Source organism: Macrotis lagotis, chromosome 1 (genome assembly GCF_037893015.1).
Source record: "Macrotis lagotis isolate mMagLag1 chromosome 1, bilby.v1.9.chrom.fasta, whole genome shotgun sequence".
In the NCBI taxonomy this organism is placed as follows: Eukaryota; Metazoa; Chordata; class Mammalia; order Peramelemorphia; family Peramelidae; genus Macrotis; species Macrotis lagotis.
Genome location: NC_133658.1, coordinates 434,930,273 through 434,942,617, shown reverse-complemented (window position 1 = coordinate 434,942,617; position 12,345 = coordinate 434,930,273). Strand labels below are relative to the sequence as shown.

At 45.4% G+C, this 12,345-nt stretch overlaps 1 protein-coding gene across 1 annotated transcript in view; it reads left to right on the top strand.

Moving 5' to 3' along the window:
• Positions 1 to 11,364, top strand: part of AHNAK2 (AHNAK nucleoprotein 2) — a 123,013-nt gene extending 111,649 nt beyond the window's left edge. The window contains 1 exon segment of the mRNA XM_074213242.1: positions 3 to 11,364. Within this exon segment, the coding sequence (XP_074069343.1) occupies positions 3 to 10,498 (10,496 nt within the window). The 3' untranslated portion in view covers positions 10,499 to 11,364.
• Positions 11,365 to 12,345: the final 981 nt, after the last annotated feature.

The window sequence follows — 12,345 nt, the reverse complement described above, 5'->3', positions numbered from 1 at the left end:
GGGAATCAAACTGGGAGACAAGGATATGGAGGGAAAGGACAGCAAGTTCAAGATGCCAAAATTCAAGATGCCATCCTTTGGAGTTTCTGCTTCAAGCAAAGATGTCAAACCATCAGTGGATGTGTCCTTGCCAAAGGTGGATGTGGATGTGTCTCCTCTTTCTCTCCAGGGCGATGTCAAAACTGGTGACCTGAGCGTAGAGGTGGATGTCAAAGGTGTAGACATTGAAGCTCAGTTGCCTGAGGGAGAAGTCCAGATTGCAGACCTGAAAGGGAAGGCTGGAAGTACAGTAGTCAAAGGACAAATACCCAAGGTGCATATGGCCAGCATGAAAATGCCTCAAATGTCCCAAGCAGACATCAAAGGTACCAAAGTGGACATTACAATGCCCAGTGCAGATGTCTCTCTGCCTAAAACCAAAGGAGACTTCGAGGGCCCTAAGTTGGAGGGCATGAAGGTGGAAGGGGAAATCAAACCAGGAGACAAGGACATGGAGGGAAAGGACAGCAAGTTCAAGATGCCAAAATTCAAGATGCCATCCTTTGGAGTTTCTTCCTCAAGCAAAGATGTCAAACCATCAGTGGATGTGTCCTTGCCAAAGGTTGAGGTGGATGTGTCTCCTCTTTCACTCCAGGGTGATGTCAAAACTGGTGACCTGAGCGTAGTGCAGTCCTCAGTAGAGGTGGATGTCAAAGGTGTAGACACTGAAGCTCAGTTGCCTGAGGGAGAAGTCCAGATTGTGGACCTGAAAGGGAAGGCTGGAAGTACAGTTGCCAAAGGAGAAATGCCCGAGGTCCACATGCCCAGCATCAAAATGCCTCAAATGCCCCAAGGAGACATCAAAGGCACCAAAGTGGACATTACCATGCCCAGGACAGATGTGTCTCTGCATAAAACCAAAGTAGACTTCGAGAGCCCTAAGGTGGAGGGCATGAAGGTGGAAGGGGAAATCCATCTGGGAGACAAGGATATGGAGGGAAAGGACAGCAAGTTCAAGATGCTGAAAATGAAGATGCCATCCTTTGGAGTTTCTGCCTCAAGCAAATCTGTGAAACCATCAGTAGATGTGTCCTTGCCGAATGTGGAGGTGGAAGTGTCTCCTCTTTCTCTCCACAGCGATGTCAAAACTCGTGACCTGAGTATGGAGCAGCCCTCAATAGAGGTGGATGTTAAAGGTGCAGACATTGAAGCCCAGTTGCCTGAGGGAGAAGTCCAGATTGCAGACCTGAAAGGGAAGACTGGCAGTATAGTTGTTAAAGAACAAATGCCAAAGGTCCACATGCCCAGCATCAAAGTGCCCCAAGTGCCCAAAGTAAATATCAAAGGCCCCAAATTGGACATCACTATGCCCAGTGTAGATGTGCCCCTGCCTAAAACCAAAGGCGACTTCGAGAGCCTTGAAGTGGAGTGCATCAACATGGAAGCGGCCATCAAAGTGGGAGACAAGGACATGGAGGTAAAGGACAGTAAGTTCAAGATGCCAAAGTTCAAGATGCCATCCTTTGGAGTTTCTGCTCCGAGCAAAGATGTCAAATCATCAGTAGATGTGTCCCTGCCAAACGCTGAGCTGGAAGTGTCCCCTCCTACTCCCCAGGATGATGTCAATGCTGGTGATCTGAGTGTTGAGCTGCCCTCAGTGGAGGTGGATGTCAAAGGTTTAGATATTGTAGCTCAGTTGCCTGAGGGAGAAGTCGAGATTATGGACTTGAAAGTGATGTCTGGAGGTCCAAGCTTTAAAGGACATTCACCCAAGGTCCATGTGCCCAGCATCAAAATGCGCCAAATGCCCAAAGCAGACATAAAAGGCCCCACAATGGACATCACCATGCCAAGTGGAGATGTGTCCCTGACCAAAGCCAAAAGTGACATTAAGAGCGCTGAAGCTGAGGGCATGAAGGTGGAAGGCGACATCAAACTGGGAGACAAGGACATGGAGGAAAAGGACAGCAAGTTCAAGATGCCATCCTTTGGAGTATACTCTCAAAGAAAAGATAGCACACCATCAGTGAAAATGTCCCTACCAAAGGTTGATCTGGAAGTTTCCGCTCCTACTCTTCAGGGTGATGCCAAGGTTGGTGACCTGAGCATGGAGCTGCCCTCAGTGGAGTTAGATGTCAAAGGTGTAGACATTGAAGGTCTGTTGCCTGAAGGAGAAGTCCAGATTGCAGACCTGAAAGGGAAGGCTGGAAGTACAGTTGTCAAAGGACAAATGCCCAAGGTCTGCATGCCCAGCATCAAAATGCCCCAAATACCCAAAGCAGACATCAAAGGCCCTAAAGTGGATATCACCATTCCCAGTGTAGATGTGTCCCTGCCTAAAACCAAAGGCGACTTTGAGAGCCCTGAAGTGGAGGGCATGAAGGTAGAAGTGGACATCAACCTGGGAGATATGCACAAGGAGGGAAAGTACAGCAAGTTCAAGATGCCAAAATTCCAGAAGCCATCCTTTGGAGTTTCTGCTCCAAGCAAAGATGTCAAACCATCAGTGGATGTGTCCCTGCCAAAGGCTGAGGTGGATGTATCACCTCTTTCTCTCCAGGGTGATATCAAGACTGGCGACCTGACCATGGAGCTGCCCTCAGTGGAGGTGGATGACAAAGGTGTAGACATTGAAGCTCAGTTGCTTGAGGGAGAAGCCCAGCTTGGTGAAGGGAAGGCTGGAAGTCCAGGATTTAAAGGACTCTTTCCCAAGGTTGATGTGCCCAGCCTCAAAATTCCCCAAATGCCCAAAGCAGACATCAAAGGCCCCAAAGTGGATATCACCATGCCCAGTGGAGAAGTGTCCCTGATCAAGGCCAAAGGTGACATTAAGAGCCCTGAAGTGGAGGGCATGAAGGTGGAAGGGGAAATCAAACTGGGAGACAAGGACATGGAGGGAAAGGACAGCAAGTTCAAGATGCCAAAATTCAAGATGCCATCCTTTGGAGTTTCTGCTCCAAGCAAAGATGTCAAACCATCAGTGGATGTTTCCCTGCCAAAGGCTGAGGTGGATGTATCACCTCTTTCTCTCCAGGGTGATATCAAGACTGGCAACCTGACCATGGCGCTGCCCTCAGTGGAGGTGGATGACAAAGGTGTAGACATTGAAGCTCAGTTGCTTGAGGGAGAAGCCCAGCTTGGTGAAGGGAAGGCTGGAAGTCCAGGATTTAAAGGACTCTTTCCCAAGGTTGATGTGCCCAGCCTCAAAATTCCCCAAATGCCCCAAGCAGACATCAAAGGCCCCAAAGTGGATATCACCATGCCCAGTGGAGAAGTGTCCCTGATCAAGGCCAAAGGTGACATTAAGAGCCCTGAAGTGGAGGGCATGAAGGTGGAAGGGGAAATCAAATTGGGAGACAAGGACATGGAGGGAAAGGACAGCAAGTTCAAGATGCCAAAATTCAAGATGCCATCCTTTGGAGTTTCTGCTCCAAGCAAAGATGTCAAACCATCAGTGGATGTGTCCCTGCCAAAGGCTGAGGTGGATGTATCACCTCTTTCTCTCCAGGGTGATATCAAGACTGATGACCTGACCATGGAGCTGCCTTCAGTGGAGGTGGATGTCAAAGGTATAGACATCAAAGCTCAGTTACCTGAGGGAGAAGTCCAGATTGCAGACTTGAAAGGGAAGAGTGGAAGTACAGGCTTTAAAGGACACTTGGCTAAAGTCCACATGCCAAGCATCAAAATGCCCCAAATGCCCAAAGTAGACCTCAAAGGCCTCAAAGTGGACATCAGCAAGCCCAGTATAGATGTGTCCCTGCCAACGACCAAAGTTGACATCAAGAGCCCTGAAGTGCATGTGGAAGGTGTTACACTGGAAGGGGATATCAAACTGGGTGATAAGGAAGTTTACGGGAAGGACAGCAAGTTCAAGATGACAAAATTCAAGATGCCATCCTTTGCAGTTTCCACTCCAATCCATGATGGTTCTGCATCAGTGGAGGGATCACTACCTAAGGCCGAGGTGGATATGTCTCTTCCTTCTCTGCAAGGTAATGTCAAGCCTGGAGACCTGAAAGTAGATCTGCCCTCAGTGGAGGTGGATTTCAAAGGTATAAGTATTGAAGTTCAATTGCCTGAGGGTGAAATCCATCTTGGAGACCTGAAAGGGAAGGAGGGAGATCAGGAAGGACACATTCCCGAGGTGCACATACCTGGCATCAAAATCCCTCAAATACCCATAACTGACGTCAAAGCCCCTGAAGTGGATTTAACCATTCCCAGTAAAGTCATATCCATGCCCAAGACCAAAGTTGACATCAAGATCCCAGAAGTGGAGGTGGAGAGTATCAAAGTGGAAGGGGACATCAAACTGGGAGACATGGAGGTGGTGGGGAAGGACAGCAAGTCCAAGATGCCAAAATTCAAGAAGCCATTCTTTGGAGTTTCTGGTCCAGGCAAAGATGGCACAACAACAGTGGATGTGTCCCTATCCAAGGCTGAGGTGGATGTGTCCCTTCCTTCTCTCCAGGGCAATGTTAAGACTGGTGACATGAGCATGGAGCTGCCCATAGTGGAGGCGGATGTCAAAGGTGTAGACATTGAAGCTCAGTTGCCTGAGGGTGAAGTCCTTCTTGGAGACTTGAAAAGGAAAGAGGGAAGTCAGGAAGGACAAATGTCCAAGGTCCACATGCCCGGAATCAAAATCCCCAAAATGTCCAAAGCAGATAGCACAACCCCCAAAGTGGACATCATTAAGCCCAGTGAAGACATGTCTATGCCCAAGACCAAAGTCGACATCAAGATCCCTGAAGTGGAGGTAGAGGGTGTCAAGGTGACAGGGGACATCAAACTAGGAGACAAGGAGTTGGTGGGGAAGGACAGCAAATTTAAGATGCCGAAATTCAAGATGCCATCCTTTGGAGTTTCTGCTCCAAGCAAAGATGGTGCAGCATCAGTGGATGTTTCCCTCCCCAAGGCCGAGGTGGATGTGTCCCTTTCTTCTGTCCAAGGTGATGTCAAAGCTGGTGACCTGTTTGTGAAGCTTCCCCCAGTGGAGGTAGATGGCAAAATTGTAGAAGCTATGTTGCCTGAGGGAGAAGTCCAGTTTGATGACCTGAAAGGGAAGGCAGGAAGTGTAGGCTTCAAAGGATACTTGCCCATGGTCCACATGCCCAGCATCAAAATGCCCCAAACACCAAAAGTAGATATCAAAACCCCCAAAGTTGATCTTACCATGCCCAGTGTAGACATGTCCCACCCCAAGACCAAAAGTGACCTCAAGAGTCCTGAATTGGACATGCAGGGCATCAAGGTGGAAGGGGACATCAAACTGGGAGAAAAAGAAGGGAGAAAGGACAGCAAATTCAAGATGCCAAAACTCAAGATGCCATCCTTTGGAGTTTCTGCTCCAAGCAAAGATGGTACATCATCAGTGGACGCAACTTTCCCCAAGGCCGAAGTGGATGTGTCCCTTCCATCTTTCAAGGGTGATGTCAAGGCTGGAGACCTGAGTGTGGAGCTGCCCACAGTTGAGCTGGATGTCAAAAGTGTAGACACTGAAGCTCAGTTGCCTGAGGGAGAAGTCCAGCTCGGAGAACTGAAAGGGAATGCAGGATGTGCAGACTTCAAAAGACACATGCCTAAGGTCCACATGTCCAGCATCCAAATGCCCCAAATGCCAAACATTGATATCAAAAGCCCCAAAATTGACCTCACCATGCCCACTGTAGATGTATCCCTCCCTAAGACTAAAGTTGACATCAACAGCCCTGAAGTAGACATGGAGGATGTCAACGTGGAAGGAGACATCAAACTGAGAGAAAAAGAAGGGAGGAAGGATAGCAGGTTCAAGATGCCAAAATTCAAGATGCCATCCTTTGGAGTTTCTACTCCAAACAAAGATGGCATGCCATCAGTGGACATATCCTTCCCCAAGCCTGAGGTGGATGTGACTCTTCCATCTTTCAAGGGTGATGTCAAGGCTGGAGACATAAGTGTGGATCTGCCCACAGTGGAGGTGGACCTCAAAGGTATGAACACTGAAGCTCAGTTGCCTGAGGGAGTAGTCCAGCTTGGAGACCTGAAAGGGAAGGCAGGAAGTGCAAGCTTAATAAGAGTCATGCCCAAGGTTCTCATGCCCAGCCTCAAAATCCCCCAGATGCCCAAAGCAGATATCAAGGGCCCCAAAGTGGACATCCCCATGCCCAGTGTAGATGTGTCCCTGCCCAAGAACAAAACTGACATTGAGAGTCCTGAAGCAGAGTTAGAGGAAGCGGACATCAAACTTGGAGACAAGGGTGTGGATGGGAAGGACAGCAAGTTCAAGATGATGAAATTCAAGATGCCATCCTTTGGAGTTTCTGCTCCCAGCAAAGATGGTGCAGAATCAGTGGACGTATCCCTGCCCGAGGCTGAAATGGACGTGTCCCTTCCTTCTCTCCAGGACGATATCAAGCCTGGCAAGTTGAGTATGGGGCTGCCCTCAGTGGAGTTTAACATCAAATGTGTAGACATTGAAGCTCAATTACCCCAGGGAGAAGTCCATCTTGGTGACCTGAAAGGGGAAGCAGGAAGTGCAGACTTCAAAGGAAACTTGCCCAAGGTCCACACACCCAGTATCAAAATCCCCCAAATGCCCATAACAGACATCAAAGCCCCCAAAGTGGATGTCACCATGCCCAGTGTAAACTTGTCTCTGCCCAAGACCAAAGTTGACTTCCAGAGTCCTGGAGGTGAACTGGAGGTGGAGGGCATCAAGGTGGAAGGGGACATCAAACTGGGAGACAAAGATGTGGAGGAGAAGGACAGCAAATTCAAGATGCCAACATTGAAGATGCCATCCTTTGCCATTTCTGCTCCAAGCAAAGATGGCACAGCATCACCAGATGTGTCCCTGTTGAAGGCTGAAGTGGATGTGTCCCTTCCTTCTGTCCAAGGTGATATGAAGGCTGGCGACCTGAATGTGGAGTTGCCTTCAGTGGAGATGGAAGGAGTTAAATTGGAAGGAGACATCAAACTTGGAGTCAAGGATGTAGTGGCAAAGCCCAGTAAGTTCAAGATGCCAAAATTCAAGATGCCTTCTTTTGGATCCTCTCATCGCAGGCTTTCTAAATCCTCCATTGATTCTCCTTCCACTCATGTGGATTCAGAATTTTCTGAATCCTCTTCTGATTTTACAAATAGGGGTCCTGAGTTGAGCTCCCCTTATCTCCAAGAATTTCAACTCCAGAAAGATCCCGAATTGAAAATTGATGGAACCAGAATTAAACTCCAGATGTCCAAAGTTAGCCTTCCCAGTACTGATTTTTCCAAAGGTGATGATAACATTTCAAGAAGTATGGGTTCATCTCAAACAGACAGCACTAGCTCCCTTGATGTTTCATCCCTTCCAACTCTTCCTGAGGCAATCGATGGAACCTCTGCTGAAATTCTTAGTTCTGATATCCCTGTCTCAGAAATTGACACAGATAAATTTGTTTCCAAAGTTCAACTATCCCACATCCAATTGCCTAAAGTCGACTTTCAGGGGCCTCAATTTGATGTATCTGATATGAAAATTTCCTTAAAGAATACTGACTCAATTGCGCCTCTTTCTGAAGGGAATGCTCTGGAAAGAGATCTCAATTCTGCTATTTCTATCTCAAGTTCATCTGATACACTTGAAAGGCATATACAATTCCCTGGGGTTACACTACCTGGTTTTAGTTTTACTAAGGTGAACATCAGTGGTCCTCATACTGAATCTTCCAAAACCAGATTGAAGGAGGATATCACCCTTACAAAGTATGAGGTCACAGTTCCTATATCAGAATGTCATGATGTTCCTTCCCTCCATCAGCCTGATAATATCACTAATTTGGAGGGACATTCCACTCAACCAAAGGCAGCGGTAGAGGAACCTGATATCTTAACTGGCACAGGAGATGGAAGAGGTCAGACTCTTCCTTTATCCCCTGCAGGCATCATTAAATTTCACAAGTTTTACAAACCAAAATTTGGAGTTTCTGTCCCCCAGCCTTTGGGAACTTTTCCTCAAGAACTTTCCAAATTGTCAACAGACATGACACCCCTTGAGGTGCTGTCCATTAACTCCAAGACTGAAATTATGTCATCCACACATTCAAGCTCTGTCCAGTCATCTCAAGAGAGCTCTGTCCTGCTGCTAGCAGCAAGTGATTTCCCAGATTCAGACATAGTTCTTGAGACAATGAAGCCAGAAGAAGTCAAATCTGAAGGAACAGAGTCAGATGGAATAGAAGGCTTTTTCAAAATGCCCAAGTTCAAGCTCCCTTCATTTAGTTGGTCTCCCAAAAAAGAGGCAACTCCAAAAGGAGCTCCATGTATCAAGCCATGTGATATAACTATCATTTCAGACAAAGAACAAGCAATTTCTGATACAGAAGCTCAGACTTCATGCCTAGAAATAGACATTGATGTGTCCACTGAAAAAGATGGCCCCAAAGAGAAATTTAAGAAGCCCCATTTTGTGATGCCAAAGATTGGGCTTCCCAAAACCAAGAGCTCCAAGAGAGGGATTGATCTGAAGAAGGAAGCTGGAGAATTCAGCCAACCTAATGATGCCACCACAGAAGAAGACAATAAGAAGGTTGCAGAAGTAGTCCAAATTGTGATTCCTGCTGTTGTGAGTCAGAAGGAAATACAAGACCCTGAAGGTCCTACCCTAGGTAAAGTCACTCAGGAGCCATCAAGTGTTAAGGAGAGTGACAAAGACCAAATTACCCTTCCAAATGTTCAAGTACCCAAACTTGGTTCCTCAGTTGCTCAAGCCAAGAGTGACAATATCCATATTTCTATACCAGAGTTAGAGACAAATGTGTCCCAGCTATCTCCAAAAACAGACAGAGAGACAGTAGCCCTGGAAACAGAAACATATGCCGATGTGCTGAAACGTAACATGGATGACAAAGGCTTAAAACTGTGCCCAACTGGGATGATGGATTCAACAATTTCTACATCTGAAGTCAGGTTCATCTCTGGAGAAAACATCAGACCTCACCTGACAGCTAGCCTTGGATTTACCACGAGTGAAATGGAAGCTCCCAGTGGAGAAACATTTGAGAGAATTCTTCCCAAACATGATATGTCTATGCCTAGGCCACAAACCACTGACAAAGAAGAAAAGGGTATTGCAGGTTTACCTGAGTCAGAAATGTATCTTTTCCCAACAGAAGGACCTGTTAAACTCAAGACCTCATGTACTGAAATACCATCTCAAGTTTCTGTGATTGAAACAGGCCAAGTCTGGGAAGGCTCTGTATTGACTGTTAAATTTCCCAAATTACAAGTACCCAAATTTACCTTCCAAGCCCCCAACACAGAGGCTGACATTTTCATCCCCAACGTGAGAGAAATAATGTGCTCTGAAACAGACATTGATATAGCAATTCATAAGGAAAGCCCAGAAGAATGGAGTGCCAAAGTCCTCAAAGCAGTCCCTGAGGTTCCTTCTCAGCCTAGCTCTGACTTAATAAGACCTCCAAAGGATCTTGCCCTCTCCTCAGTAGTCTCTCCCATCTCCAAGGTCAAGGTCCATATTCAGGGTGCTCACATAGAGAGCCAAGAAGTCACTGTAGAAAGCCGAGTGACTTGTGAACACGGTGAGCTCCCAAGACGAGAGACATTTCCCACTCAGATAGTGAGAGCCTCTGAGATCCCTCCATCTGATATTCAAACACCTTCTTATGGGTTTTCCCTGTTGAAAGTGAAGATTCCTGAGACCCATGGCAACTTGGATGGGACAGGCAAGGAACAAGAAACCCTCAGTTACACAAGTTCAGCAATCAAGACAGAGGACATCTCAGAAGCGAGTTTGAGAAAAGATGAATCAGGAGTAGATACAGTTGATCTATCACTGGAGGGTGAACTTCAGCCTGAAACAGGAGAACCATATGAAATCATCTCTTCTAGTGCCAGTTTGCCAAAGTTGAAAACATTTACATTTGAAGTCCATTCTTCCCATCAATATGTAGATAACTACTCTGATGAAGAACCTGCAGAAATCCTGGAATTCCCCCCTGAAGATAGCCATGACCAAGATGAAGAAGAAAAAGAGCAAAAGGTCCAACTTGAACCTAAGAAGTCTTCTGGTCTGTTCCGATTTTGGCTTCCAAACATTGGGTTTTCTTCTGTTGATGAGACAAGTTCAGATCCCAAAACTGAAGTCTCAAAGTCAGTCCCTATAGAAACCCAGCCAGAAGCCATGCCAGACATTGATCCTCCTAAGAAACCTGAGAAAACCAGCTGGTTCCGATTTCCCAAATTGGGATTCTCCTCTTCCCCAACAAAGAAGAGTAAGAGTATTGAGGAGAGTGACTCAGAACCCACCAAGACAGCATCACAGGAGGAAGCTGAGCAAACAGTTGTATTTTTTGATGCACAGGAAACATTATCTCCTGAAGAGATCCAGGAAGATGAGGGTGTCACTAGCACAACCAATGATGATGTTCAAGAAGCCAGTGCCCTAGTTACATCTTCTGCAAGAACTGAATTAATCTTATTAGAGGAGGAAGGGAAAACTTCAGGAAAAACAGCTTCTGGGCATGTGACCAAATGAAGGGCAAAGTGGGTTTGCTTAGTCATCCAAAGAAAGACTGACATAAGCCAATAGGAAAGACCCATCTTAACCACAGTAGTCCTTCCACCTCAGTTCAGAAAACAGAATGTGGAAAACAATGAGAACCTTGCATGGGTATCCCTTAGCTGAACAGGTCAGTAATTATTGTCCCACGTACTCTTGAAGAAGGAAGGTCTTCAGCTGTCCCTAGTTCCTTTCTGGGCAGAGGTCATTGTGACTGATAAAGGTGAAGAGATGCACTATGAAACAAAGTCTGGAGGAAAGATCTTGGTGAAGTGTAATCCCTAGAAGCTCACTAATAAAAGTGAAGTTACAGCTCTTTTGTACAGAGGGCTATCATGATCATAGGAAGTAGGTAGAGCCAATAGTTGGTTTTGTTTCTGTCCTGCTGCTGCTACTGCTTTCTGGTGGAGAATATATTATCCTTCTTTTAGATAAAGGCAAATGTATTCCAAGGGATCATCTTTCCCGCAGGAAAAAGCTGCTTTCTTTTCTATTAGAAATCCTCTCTATGTCAAATTTCAAGAAACTGAGAGGGTTAAGTTACAAGTGGTGGTGATGAAAAAGAGGGGAAGGGATCAAACTGGGTACCAATGTGAGTGGAGCACCCTAGTAAATGACTCTTAGGGGTATGATAGGCAGAAGAGAGGATATCAAAGCATTTGGGAATTGATTCAGATGACAAGTTGTGGATGATACTTTGGCTGTATCTGTGACTCTCTCACTTTCACAAGCCATTACTGTGGCTCACACCTTTCCTACTTTGTAATATATACAAGGCGCTGAATGAAAACCTCCACAAGAGAAATAAATACTATAACACCATTATTGGTTTTGTTGATTGTGTTTCATGGGGTGGGAGGGAGTGTGGCCTGAAACCACCATTCTTCTAGCCTCCCATTGCTCTCTAGTTTCTTTTGGGAAGAGACTGACTCAGTAAACTTTTGAAAACTTAACACTAAGATTTCACAGTATTCAGTGGTGACCACCCCTTCTCCTGGAGTCTTGTCACAAATGTTTAACTTTGGAACTGGTATCCCCTTTCTATATTACATTGCCACTCTATACTTGAGTGCAATCTAAACACATTTCCTTTAAATAAGCAATTTTTGTAGTTATCTTTTGTTTTTATATGCATTTTCATTTCTCTAATGTATACCTCCTCCTCTATTGCCCAGTGTTTTACCTCTTATCATAATACTAATTTTTAAAAAGAAAAGAGAAAAAGTAAAAAAGTCAAACCCAAACCATTACATCAATTGACTGATAGTCCACAGTCATAGACCCCTCCTTCTACAAAGAAAGGAGGGTGGTGCATTTTCTTAATTTTCCTCTCAGGTCAAACTTGGTCTTTATGATAGTAAGAACTAGCATTTATACAGCACTTTAAAATATGAAACACTTTACATTTTTATTAATTCATTTGCCAACAACCCTGTCTGTTAGTTTCAATTATTATTCCTGGGTTTTGTTTTAGGTTTGGGTTTTTTTGTTTTGCTTATTAGGAAACTGATGCGAACAGATGTTAACTGATTTGTCCAGGGTAACATAGCTAATAAATGCGAAACAAGATTCACACCTAGGTCTCCTTGATTCCTAGCCCAGCACTCCATCCACTGTCACCTAGCTATGAGTATAGAATATTATTTGATCAAATATACTCTCAAGAAAATGTTCTTTATCATTGACTCCCCTGAGACAATGCAACAAAAGAAATGGGTACCAAAAAGTACATTTAAATTCCCTGCAGGAAAATTTTAGACAAGTCATTTCTCCTTCATAGACCTCAGTTTCCTCCTTAGTAAAATGGGAGTGTTGTACTTAAT